The sequence below is a fragment of the Cyprinodon variegatus genome, unplaced genomic scaffold, assembly GCF_000732505.1.
Source record: "Cyprinodon variegatus isolate N-32 unplaced genomic scaffold, C_variegatus-1.0 Scaffold86, whole genome shotgun sequence".
Classification (NCBI taxonomy): domain Eukaryota; kingdom Metazoa; phylum Chordata; class Actinopteri; order Cyprinodontiformes; family Cyprinodontidae; genus Cyprinodon; species Cyprinodon variegatus.
The window spans coordinates 511,598-527,149 of NW_015150539.1; the positions used below are offsets into that span (position 1 = coordinate 511,598).

Genomic DNA, 15,552 nt, shown 5'->3' on the forward strand with positions numbered 1-15,552 from the left:
TTTGGAGGCTATAAATAGTCCTGCATGGACCTTTACACAGGTTTTGTGCTCCTAGCCACAGGAGATTTTTCACTATCCAGTTTGTGTCGAAGTCTCGCTTCAAGACTAGATGTCTTAGAGGTTGCTAGGCTGCGCTGAGTCTTAAATACACACCCTACATTCATCTCTATGCACTCCAGCCTGAAGGCAGCTCTCTACCAAACTGTCTCCACCCAGTCCTCCCGGTCATGGACTTTTAGCACCTGTGGGTTTAAAAAAAGAAAACAAGGCAGCTCCAAGTCTTTGACTTAAATAAACTTAGTCAAGCTTCTACATCACATTTACTTAACTGTTAAACAGTGAAACATATAGAAAATAGTTAAACTTTTAAATTACATAAAAAAAAGATGCTATTAAATATGAGATGTTTGGCTTTTTATGGTGAAAATGACTAAAATCACCTTTTAAATAAGTGAAAAAGGCCCCTTTAAATTTTATTAAACATGAAAAAGGATTTGAATTTAAAAATTATGGTGATAATTCGACAACAAAAGTGTTGACAACAATACGGCTAATCTGTTTAGGGCTGAAACATTTCATGAGATTAATCATACATCCATCCATTTTCTTTACACGCTTAATCTCAAGTGGGGTCACGAGGGTTGCTGGTGTCTATCTCTAGCTGTCTACTGGCGAGAGGCGGGGTCCACCCTGGACAGGTCACCAGTCCATCGCAGGGCAACACAGAGACAAACAGGACAAACAACCATTCACACTCACACCTAAGGAGAATTTAGAGAAGCCAATTAACCTAACAGTCATGTTTTTGGACTGTGGGAGGAAGCCGGAGTACCCGGAGAGAACCCACGCATGCTCAGGGAGAACATGCAAACTCCATGCAGAAATACCCCAGGCTGGGAATCGAGCCCAGAACCTTGAGATTAATCATGATTAATTTAAAAAATCAACTGATTTAGTAATTGATTAATCGTTAACTAGAGTATAGATATTCTAAAACCGGGTTTCAGCTGACAGAGCGACCCACCTTGAGCAGCAATTATACCAAAATTGTAAAAAAATATATATATATATTTTTTAATATTTTGCATTTAAGATAAAAACAAATGTTTTTGTCTGTCAGTATGCTCTGTCTATAACTCTTCAAGTTTTAGTTTCACCTGGCTTAATTTCATAAAAAGGATTTTCAATTATTATTGATTACTTGATTAAATTATTGACAGATTAATTGATTTGCAAAATAATAGTTAGCTGCAGCCTTAATAATGTTTAAGAACTATAAGAACAATCATTGGGTGGAGGATGATAGATATTAATAAAATAAGTATTAATAATGACTAAAATGATGATGTTGAGGATGTTATTCATTACCATGCTATTAATAATGATGAAATGAAAATAAGTACAATAAGATTGATAAGAATTACACTAGTTAATAATTTTGTTGATAATAAAAATAATTATTTAAACTCATTGTGATAAGGACTGACATTGTAATGATTATATATTTTATCACGTTGGAGAATTTAAAGAAGTTTTTTTTTCCCCAAATTAAACTCTACATTTTGTTCATTTCCCAGATCATCAGTTTCCAGTGACGGAGCCGGACATAAACAATCGTCTGGAGTCCTTGTGTTTGAGTATGACGGAGCACGCTTTAGGAGGTACGGCTTTTGGTTTTATTTCTAATGTGGGGAGAACAGACCAGTTCATAAAACTCCCACTGCTTTGTAAAACACTTCCAACTACATGAAACACACAGTGTCTGTATCATAAGGGTGGTTTTATTTTGTTGGAATAAAAATGTCCTCCATGAGAGGCAGCAGCTGTCAGACTGTTTTTCTCCAAATAGCCCTATCAGTATTTTCACAGATGCGTCGTTCTCAGCAGGACTGTTTAGGCCCCTTGCTGTTTACCAGATCAGTGAATCTACAGGCCGTCGACACATTTTACCTTATCCAAATTAGATAATGAATAACAATAATGGCAACAATAGAAGAAAGTTAAAATACAATATGGAAGAACAGCTGCATTTCTAGGCTTCAATGTTCTATAATCGGATTTTCTCTGATTATAGAAAGGCTTTAAACAGCAGTACTGTGTCAGTGTTTTGGTTCCATCTGAAGATGCTCATTTCATTAAACTACTGTCACAGCAAATCGAACTGTTTTTTGTTTGTTTGTTTTTTTTTATCTTAAATTAAGATAATTGGATGACAAGGTGAGCTCCAAATCTTGTTTTATTTAAATTATGGACCTAGTTGACCTGTTATCACTAAATGAGTTCAGAAAAATTATGTTTTTTTTCTAGAGGTAATGACAAATTCTCCTCCCAACAAAACAAGGTTGGAATCTCTTGGTACCTTTTAAATACAGCCCTAGTCTGATAGCAATGCTTACTTTATTTTCCTAGATGCATACAGTACATATTGACCGTAACCAAACTGTCATGAAAAGAAGATGAAATTTATATTTGAAGTAAAAATTAAAAAAAAAATTACCTTAAAAACTCAGTTTTCTTGCAGTGAGGATGTTTCTTGATTAAAATCTTGATTTTTTTTTTTTTTTTTTTTTTTCAAATATTAACCTTACTAATCTTGTGTAAGAATAGTGACCAGCTGACTGTTTTTAAACCAAAGCTTGTTTTTTATTCATGGTATGATCTCTGCTTATCGGCCCCTCTGGTGCAGAGGGATCTGTAGCCAAATGTGCTTTAACACCAGAACTCCCAAGGCCGTGATGTTGACGGTTCTGAGATTTTAAAGGGAAAGAACTATATTTAAAATTCATCTTATGTTGCTCATTTCAACTGACTTTTTCTGTTTTTATATTTCCTTGATGTTCTTGTAGTTTTCCTAATAAAATTAAAACGTTAAAAATAAATATGGTTAATTTTACCTCGATCTCCCACAGCCGTCATTTTGACGGCTCTATTAGTTGCATTGTAAATTCTTCCCGCGGTTGATTGACATTCGGTACCGTTGCCTAGCAACCAACTTTCTACCTGGAATATTTTGGCTAACACGGAGAAAGCGGCTTTCAGAAGAAATCTAACTGCGAAACAGGCTTTAGAAATGCTTCAAAATATTGATGATAGCGATTCGGGCGGTGGGGGGGGACCGATGAGGAGGACTGGGTAGGAAGTGACTCAGATTCTCACAGCAAGTCTAAGGATGATCACCCACCCCCGGGAAAACGCAGACGTATCAGTGAGCCATCAGACAATAGTGAAACTTTTGTTCAAGCACTGCCCACACATCAGCCGGTCCACATCAGCCGGTCCACATCCACCCAAAAGTCAAACCAGAGCCCGCAGTCTACTATAATCACACACAGGTCGGGGTGGATGTGTTGGATCAGATGATTAGAAAGGATTCTCTGAAAGCTCCGATGGGAAGGTGGCCTGTGGCTGTAATTTATGATCTCCTGGAAATATCAGCTATAAACGTGTTGGTTTTGTTCAGGAGCTGTTTGAATGTCACTTTTTTACGCAAAGATTTTATCCTTGAACTGGTAAAACAGTTGCGGGCAAACCGCAGGTTTCCAGCCCCTCCGCCGCTGTAGAGCAGCTTTGGCGAGGCACAGAAAACAGCACCAGGGGCTTCAGCGCTGCACAAAAAAAACACTCATATTACATTTGTCATAAATGTGAAAAGATGTTCTGCAGGAAATATTTGGGGGGAATCAATCAATTTCTGTAAACAAAATTTTAATTTCAAATTTCAAACCTGTGTAGTGAAACAGTCTTACTCTATGGATTTATTTTTAATACAAATTTAGACCACAAATAATAACAGCATACAATGAAGCCTTTGAAAAATATATATTTGTTTTAAGGTCTACATATCCACAGTGAGTTTATATCGCACACTAGAACCATTTCAGTTGATACCATCATCACTACTCATGCATTCCATTGAGAAAAATGTCACCCATCAAAATGACGGCCAGTGGGAGTTCTAGTAGGATCAGAATTCTGGGAGTCCTAGTGTTAAAATCCAATCAGGATATGGTTCTATTAAAACTAGTGATCACACTGGGTGGATCTGATTAGCTGTGCTGCTTGGGTGTCTCACTCATTCATTGCCCCAGCTGTAGCCTGTCCCAGCATGCCCTGGGTGATACAGAGAAAAGGTTAGTTCCCAGAGTCTGAAGCTGCTATACTTCCTCCTGATCTTTGAATCTGTGCTGTGATGTAGATTAAGAAGTGAAATCCTGATGTCCTCTCTCCTCTTAGATGGCGCTGATCGCACATCAACAATATGAGATCATCAGGATGGAACGGGTTCTCCTATAAGCCACCTGAAGGTCACTGGTCCTCCCCCTCCCCCCCTCCTTGTAGCTGATGGTAGAGCTCAACCAACGGAGCAGGCAGGACCTAAGAGACGCACACAGGCTGATTGCAAACGGCTGACACAACCCATCATCCTTCGGGTCGGAATAAAAGAAACTACCTTCCTGCTCTGCCAGCATGCTTGGTCACCTGAATCTGCAGTTGGAGAAAGTATTAAAACAAACGTTGGACAGAGCATGAGCATAGCCCCCCCCCGGCTCCACACACCTGTGGAGGCTTGTGGAAGGGAGACGATGGCCTGTGGATCAGGTCTCAGTAGGACATCATCTGGCGCAACGACCAGATCAACATGGTGTCTTTGGCTTCATTAACGTTACCTCAGAGTAAGACGAGCAGAGCAGCGAGGATGCAGCGGGACGTTTGGCGATTCTTGGACTCATTTCAGAGAGATCTGAACATTCTGAGCAGATGTTTGTAGAAGTGAGCATCACATCTCTCCAAGTATTCAGCTGATAACATGTATCCACATGACGTGTCTGTATTGTTTACATGAAGATGCTACTGTCAGAGGGTACAGAGACATGTATTCATATAAGGTAGTTACGTATGGAAAGCTTTACATCCCACAAGCAGCCATCAAACTAGTTTTCAATGAATGTCCTTGTTCTTTATCTTAGCTTCTTAATATAAGAAAAAAAATGCTGACTAGTGCTGATCTTTTAGCTAAGAGAATGATGGGAGGAACTGGAGCAGACATGGAGGAAGGTGGTTCGGAGAAGGACGTAGAATGTGGTAGAGGAAAGAAATGAGCTGAAGTGATGCTAAGAGGGGAAGCGGATGTTTTAAGAGGCCGGACCTCTGAAGATGACGGATGGGGATGATATCGTGTGAGTGAGGGTAGGAGGAAGTGGATAAGTTGTTTTCACTCAAAACTTGTTCTCTGAACTAAATCTTTACAGGAAAATCTAAACAGGGAAAGGGAATGTCGATGTATTTCTAACTGGGGAAACGATCCAGGCATGTTGGGATGTTGGGTTCTCTAAAACAGGGTGATTTCTTTGAGCTGCATGTGACAAATGAATATTTGAGTGAAGGAAAAAGGTGAAAACTTAATAGAAAGAGCAACCTGTCAATCTATGAAGGGTAGTTCTCCCAGAGATTGTCTGAGTGCCTACCTCCACCTGCTGGTCAGACGCAGTCACTGCAGGGTAGATACTGCTGGCATGTTTAGAAGGAAAGGATTGTGGGTGTGCCTGTATCTTTGATGAATTAATCAACAGAGGCCTTAATAGGAAATATTTTCTTCATTATTATTCTTTAATCGAATTTTCTGGTTGTTTCATATTAACGTTCATCCCTATGTGCTTCCATCTGGAAAACAGATACTTTAAGGCTATGTTCAAATAAGCTGGTTAGGTTGCTGGTAAGGTACCCATGCCCTAATCAATTTCTTTAGTTTCTTAATAATTAGGGGTTTTTTTGTTTTGATGTAATTTAGTTGCATTTATTTTGTTTCCTGCACTTAATAATGTTAAACACTTAAGTCCAAATGTTCCTATGTTAAAGCAACTGGGCTGTTTAGGAGTTTTCATTAGCCATAAAGGATTTCTCTTTGCCTAAACTTGAAGTCTCGAGATAAAAATACTTTTTACGTATCATCATCAGTATTCAGGCTTTTTTTACGAGTCGCATGGATCAATGTGTCAAAAGAAAACCCAGAAACAAACCAGTGCTCTAAAAAATGGCCGCAAACTTTGTCCTGGGTGATCCAATTGGACCTGGATGTTGCTAGATTGAGGTGTGAAAGCATGGGAAGCAGTTTGTGATGGATCATCTTGGACACATTTTATATTAGTTAAGGAATCCTGATGCTGGACTTTGGGCACTGATTGGGAAGACGTCTGGGGAGAGACCATTATTCTGATTTAGAAACAGCCCAAATCACTGTGTGTCAAAGTTAAATAATTGATTAACCAGCTTCCTATGGGAAAAAAAGATACTATTATGAGTTAAAATTCATCAATAAAAATATTTTCATCAGCTCTTAGGGAAGTTTTCCGCTGCCATCTTGTGTTAGTTTTGAAGCTAATTTTATCTGGTCCTTCAATTGTAAAACCTGCCTAACCTTAATGGAGCTGGAACACTTTAAATCATTAGTTTGTCCAAAATAGTGATTTTAGTGTAGCCAGAAATGGGTAACCTGAGGAGATATTAATGCCAGGTTTGCTTTTCCCACTCGTATATGAATTAGCAGGGAACACATGTTCCTGCATGGTCCTTTAAGATACATTTTTGCTGATGAAGGCAGCTTCACTTAGTTAGTCTTTGTCCAAAATACTTAAACGGAACCAATAAAAAGCCACATTTCATTGCAAAGAGATACCCAGTTTGCCTTAAATATCACAAATGACTTGACTACAAGGTATAAACCTGTTTGTTTTTGTTTTTTTGACATATATAGATTATCAGAAATCAATCAAAATCAATCGTCGTTAAAGGTTTGTTGTCATCCCACTATATATAAAGCATATATATCACACAGAGGAATTAAAAACACTGCAAAACAAAGGAAACAAACATCAGCAGAGAAGAACAAATACCTACATGGAATGTGGCATATGGTATTTACAGAAAGTGCAGCTTGTGCCTGAACAGTGTATGAAATAGGATGGAGTGCTGCTTCATTTTCAGCAGGGATGTTTAGTATCTGCCTGCAGGGGCGATAGTCTTCAAATCTTTTCCTATTTGTTTTTGATGCAATGTTGCACCATTATAAAATGATTTGTTGTCTGGGTGGCTAAAAGCTGTAGCAACAATCCTGGCCCTTTATCTTAACGGTTGTGCTCTAAAACTTAAACGCTTTAACGGTGTTACAGCTTGGCATGTTTCTTGTATTAAAGGGGTGAAAATGTGCAGAAAGTTCCTTCAGATCCAGAGAAACCCGACTAATACTCCAGTCTGGATCTGCTCACACACTACATGTTAAATGTTTATGTTTTTACATCTCCGGTTAATCTGAATTCCTAACCATGAATGGATAGGAAACACGTTTCTGCCTTTTTGAAAAGATCAGGATCTCTTTATATTCTCTTAGCTTCACTGCCATTTATCTTTCAGTCCTTAAAAGTAGAAACAAATTATTTATTTTCCTTTTTGTTTTCCATGTTTCCTGCAGAGGTAAAACTGATCTTTCAAGTGTTTTATTATTTAAAGTACTATAAGTGTTAACATGTTATGGCTGGTGACCATACATACATCTCAAATATTAACATAGTCATTTTCTTTGTACTTGTTTATTTTTATTGTTGATCTGTATTTGGGATTTGTTTTTTTTTTGTTTTTTTCATATTTGAAGCTTTGAGCGCAGCAGAGAGCTGAGTCGGCCAATGGAAAGCCCTTCAACTTTGGGTTTTAGTTTGCATTTAGACAGAAAATAAATCCAAGATGAGCTGAGATCTATTGTTATAAGCAAGAGTCCAGTTTGGGAGAGATTTAAATGTTAAACTCAAAACAGCAGAGGAAGTTTAGGACTATTTTTAGCAACGGATTAACTCAATTTGATCAGTTGCAGAAGGGCAGTCTGTTTCATTCAGGCATGCAGTTGGTCATCAATTTGATTTATTTGCTAGATATAATCATATTCCTGATAGTTTTTTTGCATATAAACAACAAATTCTCTTTCAAAGAGACTTTAGGGACATCATTTGTTTTGCCACTTTCATCAGGTGACATTGTTTGAGAGGGTAGAATGGTATTTATGGCTCCGCTGTGCAACAACTGGAGCTCAGGATCATTGATCATCTCTTCAACTAAAACCAAATCAGCTCCGTTACTCTCCGCGCTGTGCACGCAAGCAGTATTAATGTTAACGCTTTGATATTCCAAAAGAATTTATTGTTTTTTCATTTTTGAGACATATGCTTTTTTTTTTCTTTTTGTAGATTGTGCAAATCGGTTTTTATTTTTTAAATGCAAGGACTATTTTTTTTTTTTTTTGTCTCTAGTTTTTTTTTTTTTTGTATGGAGAGAAATCTTGTCTGTAACAAAGTTTTACTGCTTGACTGTGCTCCTTTTACTTCATTTAGATTTATTTTATCAAAGAGCCGATGTCCTGTATTGACTGCAGGCTTACTTATATGTTTGAGGAAAAAAAGTAAATGTATGTTTAATAATAAAAATTTGACAAAAAAAAAAAAAAAAAATCTAGGAAATTAAAATTTGGAAAAAAGTGTATTTATATTTTAAACTGCATGCACAAGACTGGGAAAGTCATATTTAGAATAACAAATGGCAGTGCCTTTTTTTTGTATACTTGACACATCAACATCATCATAAAATGTAAAAGGTTAAATATGGTCTTTATGTTACCGTATTGGGAGAAAGTTACAGCTGAGCAGGGATCACCTTCATGCTGCACAACTATCACATTCAGTTAAATGCCCCACTTGAGTGGATCTAGAATGAAATTTGTCCATATCTCCAGAAACTAGGCCCCAAAAGTGTTGACTTTAGAGAGCTGACAGTATTAAAACATCAACTAAATGTTTAAATTAATTTCCTTTGCAGTGATCATCCAATTCTAATTGATGTACTTTAAAACAAGCTGACAATTGATGAGCTTTGCAAATGCTTATGTAAGTAATAAATCCTACTTTCAGTAGTCTGAATGCATATCAAAGTTCCATTAATTTTATTTTTTTACAAACCAATTCAGCTCCCTTTATGAGTTAAAAAAAAAAAAAAAGAGCGTGAATGTGAACCCAGCTGCTTTAACAGGTTGGTACCTGTTGAATCTTTATGGTCTTCAGACACAAACTAAAATGTGACAGCGGCGTAAAAATGATGATCAGGATGTGTTTTGATGTGTTTTGTACTTTTTCTGTATTGTACCAGTATGCTGTGATTTGGCATGACCCCGATTTATATAAAAACAAACAAACAAAAGGCCTCCAGTTGTCTGTTTGTGTAGGTATCTAAAGTAAAATGACTATTTTCATTTTATTTTTTAGCTATAGAGCAGATGTTGCGTTCAATGCATCTTTTTAAACAAGGAAAAGTCTTGTTGAGAATAAAATGATATTGATTAAAAAAAACTTTGCACATAGATTCAAACTGAAAATCTGGCAAAACTATAAATGGAAGTGTCTGATTCTGCAATCTAGAATCTTCTTAAGACTACATAAGGCTCCATGTTTTTTAGGCACATGGAGTAACAAACATGACAGCTTTCTTTGAGACGGACCGAGAGAAGTGACAAAGACTTGGCCAGTCATTGGAGCAAACTTAAGAAGACTTTAAGGTAACTCCACTTGACTATAATCCATGGGACCAGTTGAATTATAGACACTGAAATTAATTAAACCAACAGGTTATTCATTAAAGAAAAAATAAAATGGAACAGAATCCTGACTTCACTCAGTTGACTTCCAGCATCTTGAAATAATTTCGACACCTTTGTTTGTGAAAGACTTGGGAAATTATTAACAATCTCTTCAGTCCAGAAACGTAAAAACATGTTGACACCACACCAAAGGTTTATTATTAACTGCAGTTTTGTTTATGACCACAAGGGGGCAACAGTAGGAGTGGTCCTCCTTTGATAGTCTTTGCATTGCTTTACTTTTATTCCTAAATGCATATTAGTATTCACCATGCTCCTTTGTGCCTCAGTAAGGTTTGCCAGGTAACAAATCTCATTTTATAGCTTTCCTTTTCTAAAATATCTTGCAAATATCCAAAATGAAGTGCTAATATTTCTTTGTAGACTGCTTAAATTATCTATAGTAAAAACAATGTATTAATCTTTCTTAGTTTGGGTCTCCATCTGGTGAGAGGAATAAAAATAATCCAGATTCAGTCTCAGTTGTAATACTTTTATTATCTTTGATTGTTAAAAAGTTATTTTTTAAAATAAGCACAATGAATAAACAAGGCCACAAAAACAATTAGTTTTTTTTTTCTCTTAGCATTCATCTTCTCTCTATCACCACAAACACACACACACACACACACCATCTCACAGACAAATCCACTTAAACAATTAAAACCAGGCAGCGATCCTTATGATGCACTTAAGTGCAGCAACGTGTTGCACCATAAACACAAACGTCACTCAACAACACAAACTTTTCAACTGCCAGGATGAAAACGATGAAGAAAACACACACAAATATATTTAGTCAGCCTTATGTAGAGAAAAGATACCTTTTTGGTTTTTAATGCAGAGGCTGGTTGGCAGATAAAGGCAGTTTCTCACACAGGAAAAAAAAAAAAAAAAATGTGAACATGTTTGAAACATGTTCACCATAAAAAGAAGGTGTTGCTTCCAGATGCCTGATGGTTATGCATTTTGCACCATTTTGATTTGGGAAAAAAAAGTTTAAATTGGAAAATATTCTGCTTCTGACAGCTCAGTTTTAAAATTGGTAAACCATATACTTTATGGTTTTAAAGTGTGCTCTGTTAGAAAGACATTAACACACCAGAAATTAAGGTACTCTTCTCAAAATAGGATTTTCTGAGAAGTTTGCGAACTGTGATAACTTTGATATTATCAAATTTGTTCATGTATTTTTTTATTCATATATATATATATATATATATACACACACAATTTCTTCTTCTGATTAAATATAAAGATGGTAGCATAGTGAGTATACTGAAATGGTAGACCACACTAAATCAGTCAAAATAGACGATAAAATATCTGGAGCTGTGCCTCCTGAGCATGCTAATGCTAACAATAGTATTAGGAACTTTAGTTAAAGTAGAACAGTTACTATGTCAGTGGTACACTGCAAATGAAAATGTGAAAAAAAGATTTACTTTATTTTAACTGAATTCCTGCTTCTGAAGGATTTGCAAATTGCTTTTTAAAATTCCTCTTTTTACATAGGACTCAGATGTATGCATGTACACCCCACATCTTTATAAATATTCTTTAATGGGACTTTATTATATAGAAGTGTACTCACTTTGTTGAGTGTTGACCTAGTGGGTTAGAGCAGTACACTTATGCTCTGAGAAGTTTGCAAGTACCCGGTTCCATCCCCACAGTCTGCACTCTGGGTTCCTGAGCAAGAACCTTAACCCCACACTGCTCCCCAGGGGCCACACAATGGCGGCCTATTACTCCCCAAGGGAATGGGTTAAATGCAGAGGTGTATTTCCCCATTGTGGGACAATAAAGGGATTTACATTTTTTTTTTTTTACAAGCCAGCAGGCATTAATGGTTCTGTGATGGTTTTTTTTGTTGTTTTTTTTGAGGGGACAGTAAATCAAAGGTTATTCAGTCTTTAAAATAAAATAATATTCAAACGGAAATGTGACTGCTGTACTGACTTTTGTCTGTTATTGTAACTGTTAGTTTACAATAACAGACAAAATATACAAGAAAAAATAAAGAGTAAAATCTGTTTCACTGTGTGAGAATAAACAGGTCAAATCATCGAGGTAACGCCGCTTCATCAGGTCATTACAGAGTCAACAAAAACACAGAGCGAACACCTTTCCACCGTGTTCAGTGAGACGGAAACACCCACGCACAAACACACACACATACAGCGAGCACGGCAGGTGGTCCGTGCAGGTGGAGGTAACTCCAGGCAACAGGAGGAGGAGGAAGAGAAGGAGCTCTTCAGCTTCGAATGAGGGTCAGAAATTCGTCACGGGTTTTTGGATCTTCCCTAAAGACCCCCAACATGGTGCTGGTAACAGTTTTACTGTTCATCTTCTGGACGCCTCGCATCACCATGCACATGTGACTGCAGAGAGCCAGAGCAGAAGAAAAGCGTTATTTAAGAAAGAACAGACAGAAAGAAAAATCTGTTTAGGATGAACAGGAAGAATGCTAAAACAGAACAAGATGGCAGCCAAATTTGGAGTCAAAACATTGTGGTCCTTTAGCTGAATAACTTTAGCCTGACTTAGTCCTACTCAATTCTAGTCAGAATATGAGTCTGATACTGCTCCATAGAGCTGTGATTATGGGGCGTGTTTCGAACGAACCAGGAAAAAAAATGCCTCTGCACTCAATTGGATAGACCTACAACCAATAAGAGCAAAGGAGTGCGTGACGCATGTTAAGCGACGCATAGTTGTTGTCAACAAAAATCAAAGCGTGGTGTTGCACGCCTAGAATAACAATTAATCGCCTTAATCGCGTTTCTCTGTTCCTCTTTTAAAATTAATTTGCTCTCTATATCTTCTAGAACAGACCTAATAGCAGAATCTACACACCTCAACTCTCCAGCGGCAGCCATTGTTGTTGTCACTCAAGCGCGCTTTGGTGACGTGGTTGATTACATTACTGTTGATCATCTGTCCATCACCGTATAAAGCCCGCCCTGACAATTTGATTGGCCCGCTAGATATTGTGCAAGCATACTCGCGCTACTATTGAGCAATGCCAGACCGAACTTCCCAACCTCAAACGTTGTGGGCGGGACTAAATTTGGAATGGCACTCAGGCTAGAATAACTTGCCAAATGAGGAAAATTCAGAGAAGCAGAAAAAAAAAGCTCCTGGTAAATCTGGAGGAGCTGCAGAGGTCTTTAGCTCAGGTGGAAACAATCAGGAGTTATATGAAAGGTAATTCTGAATGAATTAGCAACAAAAACGTTTCATTTTAGCTAGGATGACCACAGCCATTAGTTAAAAAAAAAAAAAAGAAAAACTGCAGAGAGAAACATACGTTGCCTCGACAACAACTCCGACCCCAGTGGGCTGCAGGGCCTCGGTGATGGCCACAGCGATCTGTTTGGTCAACCTCTCCTGAACTGGAGAAACACAAGACAGACATACAAACCAAGAAATGCAAACAGTGAGAACAAACAACAGATCACAGATCATTGCACTTAAACTAACCTTGCTTTTACTTCATTTTCCACTTAGGTAAAGAAACTAGGTCACAAACTCCTGTTAAAAGCCACACCTTAACTTTCCCCAAATATTAAAGTAGCAGTTAAGCATCATCTAAATGGGAGATGCAATCAATGAAATTAATCATGTATCATCAAATGGATTCGGCTTCATATAATCACAAAAAATATTTGGGGGAAAAAACAGTGTCTTGTTATTATGCTTGATTTATTAATTATGAAGATTTTGTTGTGCCTGCTGACTGAGACTAATGTTAGAGGCTGGGATTAATGTGCTTGTTTCAGGGTTTAAAAGGTGAGCAGTCTGGATGGCAGCAATCCATAGAAACATCCTCCTGTACACAGCACCATTTTATACATGAAATAGGACATTTTAAACAAACCCACACACAGTATGTCAATGCATTCATGTCAGCACCTTTAGGACATATAGTACAAACAATCAAAAACACCCAATCTGAGTGGTTTGGTTCTTTAGTCCAGTTTTCTCAAACTTTTTTGACTTGTGTACCCCTTTGTGAATTTTGTCTTACCTTGAGTACCCCTAAAGTATTGATTGTCCAAAAGTGGAATGTAGAATAACTGATTATTAAATTAAAAACATTTTACATAATCTATTAATTTTACCATTTAATTCTTAGGCATTTTATGCTTTCCATCTCAAACAAAAACAACATAATTATGTTGCCTGGAAGTTAGTAAGGAATTGAAAAAAAATACATAATAAGATCATATTATAGACCTATATTTATAAAACTTGAGGTCCTCTGAGTAACTCACTTATAATTACATTTAAAATTGATTAATTGTGAACAAAATACAGAACATAATTTACAGTCAGACTGACTTAGTTTTTATTAGTTTTCCCCTGAGCTGCTTTGATGAGCTCTGATAGCTCAGTGTGAAAAACAGCAGATCCCAGGCTGTTCTCTACATCCAGTCTGTTCCTCTGCTTGGTTTGGATGTGTTTCACAGCTAAAGGTGAACTCAAACATAAGAAAAACTTTCTTTTAGGTTGATAAAAGCTTGTTTAAATTTTCGATTTGGGCCTCAGAAAGCAAAACACATCCCAGCCCTATTATATTTTAATACTTTATAAATAAAATATTTTCATGTACACCCTGCAATGCACTCGTAGGCCACTAGGGGTATGCATACCCCCGGTTGCTTTAGTTGACTGCTTTCTTTTTAAAATATCCTACATATGAATAAAGATTCAACCTGAAGGTGTCGAGAAAGCAATTACCTATTCTCTCAGCAGAATACATTTTTTCGAAACACTTAAGAAATTGATTTATCTTTAATCCAAATACTCTTGATCATTAATTTTACCACACTCTGAATAGAGGGAGTCTTTAATTACGGTAATCAGTAAAAACATGTTATAGGGCGGCTCTCACAAGGTCCTTCACAATATGGCCTCCTAAACCTCTACGGAGAAATATGACATGTTGACAAAACTTCACTATAAATAGCGCTAAAAAAGTTAAATAAACTCTACCTTGTAATCGACGGCTGTAGATTTCAACAATCCTAAAAGGAGGAGAAGAAGAAGTTAAAAAAAATCATCCTTTTTTATAATTATAACCCAGAAATCAGCAAAGATTTTACATTTATTTTTTTTTTCTGATTTTAATATGTAGTTTATTGATCAGTAACAGGGCTTATTTAAAAGCACGTGGCAGCAATACAAGAAAAGAAACTTTCATAAACAGCATTTTTGTAGAAGCTAAATATAGGATTAAATAAATCCCCCAAATGGTAAAGAATATTACAAACATCTAGATATGCAGATAAAATAATGTTTATATTATGTGGGTTTAGGAGGAGGTGGGCAGGAGGAACTAATATTTCCCATTTTATTTATTGTTTTAATCTGTCAGTATGAAAATCTTTTTTAAATACGAACAGTTGAAATCCAAGACTCAGAAAACATAATTTTAATTAAAAAGAAAAAAAAAAAATCAGATATTTAAACACAAAAATTTTCATCTTCCTCTAGCTGATGGAAATAGAGGGTCCTGCCGCTGCATTTTGTTCAAACTCAAAGGAGATTGCAGAGGTTGAACCAGAACATACATTCCTCACCCAAAAAGAGAAATCAGCAACAAACAGGTTTTATTTTAAATGTTAGCTTATGCCCACTGCTTATAGAGTTGGGTCATTCTTCGCTAACATGACAGATCAAAGCCCTGATTTGGCGCCACTGAGCATCCTGCAGAAATCGACCTCATCTTCCCTTTCAACCTGCTGCTCTTCTCTGTGAGCGGAAGAACTTTGGGGACCTTCACCTCACAGACCTCCAAGTAAATGCCAAGAGACAGAATACGGCGTAATGACAGTAAAATCTAAGTTTAGCATCAAGACTTTAAGGCTGATAGA

General features: G+C 36.9%; 2 protein-coding genes across 3 annotated transcripts in view; one reads left to right on the forward strand and one right to left on the reverse strand.

Annotated features, from left to right (window-relative positions):
* samd4a (sterile alpha motif domain containing 4A) overlaps positions 1 to 5,384 on the forward strand; it is a 52,967-nt gene extending 47,583 nt beyond the window's left edge. For both annotated transcript variants that reach the window (XM_015373391.1, XM_015373392.1), the window contains 2 exons: positions 1,578 to 1,661; positions 4,234 to 5,384. In XM_015373391.1, coding sequence (XP_015228877.1) covers positions 1,578 to 1,661; positions 4,234 to 4,262 — 113 coding nt within the window. In that variant the 3' untranslated portion in view covers positions 4,263 to 5,384. The remainder of the gene's footprint in view (positions 1 to 1,577; positions 1,662 to 4,233) is intronic.
* Positions 5,385 to 11,540: 6,156 nt separating this feature from the next.
* The window catches only part of LOC107083844 (GTP cyclohydrolase 1-like), a 19,635-nt gene continuing 15,623 nt past the window's right edge, over positions 11,541 to 15,552 (reverse strand). Inside the window, exons 4-6 of the mRNA XM_015373345.1 lie at positions 14,672 to 14,703; positions 12,984 to 13,068; positions 11,541 to 12,054 (exon numbers count right to left, since the gene is read on the reverse strand). Coding sequence (XP_015228831.1) covers positions 11,928 to 12,054; positions 12,984 to 13,068; positions 14,672 to 14,703 — 244 coding nt within the window. The 3' untranslated portion in view covers positions 11,541 to 11,927. The remainder of the gene's footprint in view (positions 12,055 to 12,983; positions 13,069 to 14,671; positions 14,704 to 15,552) is intronic.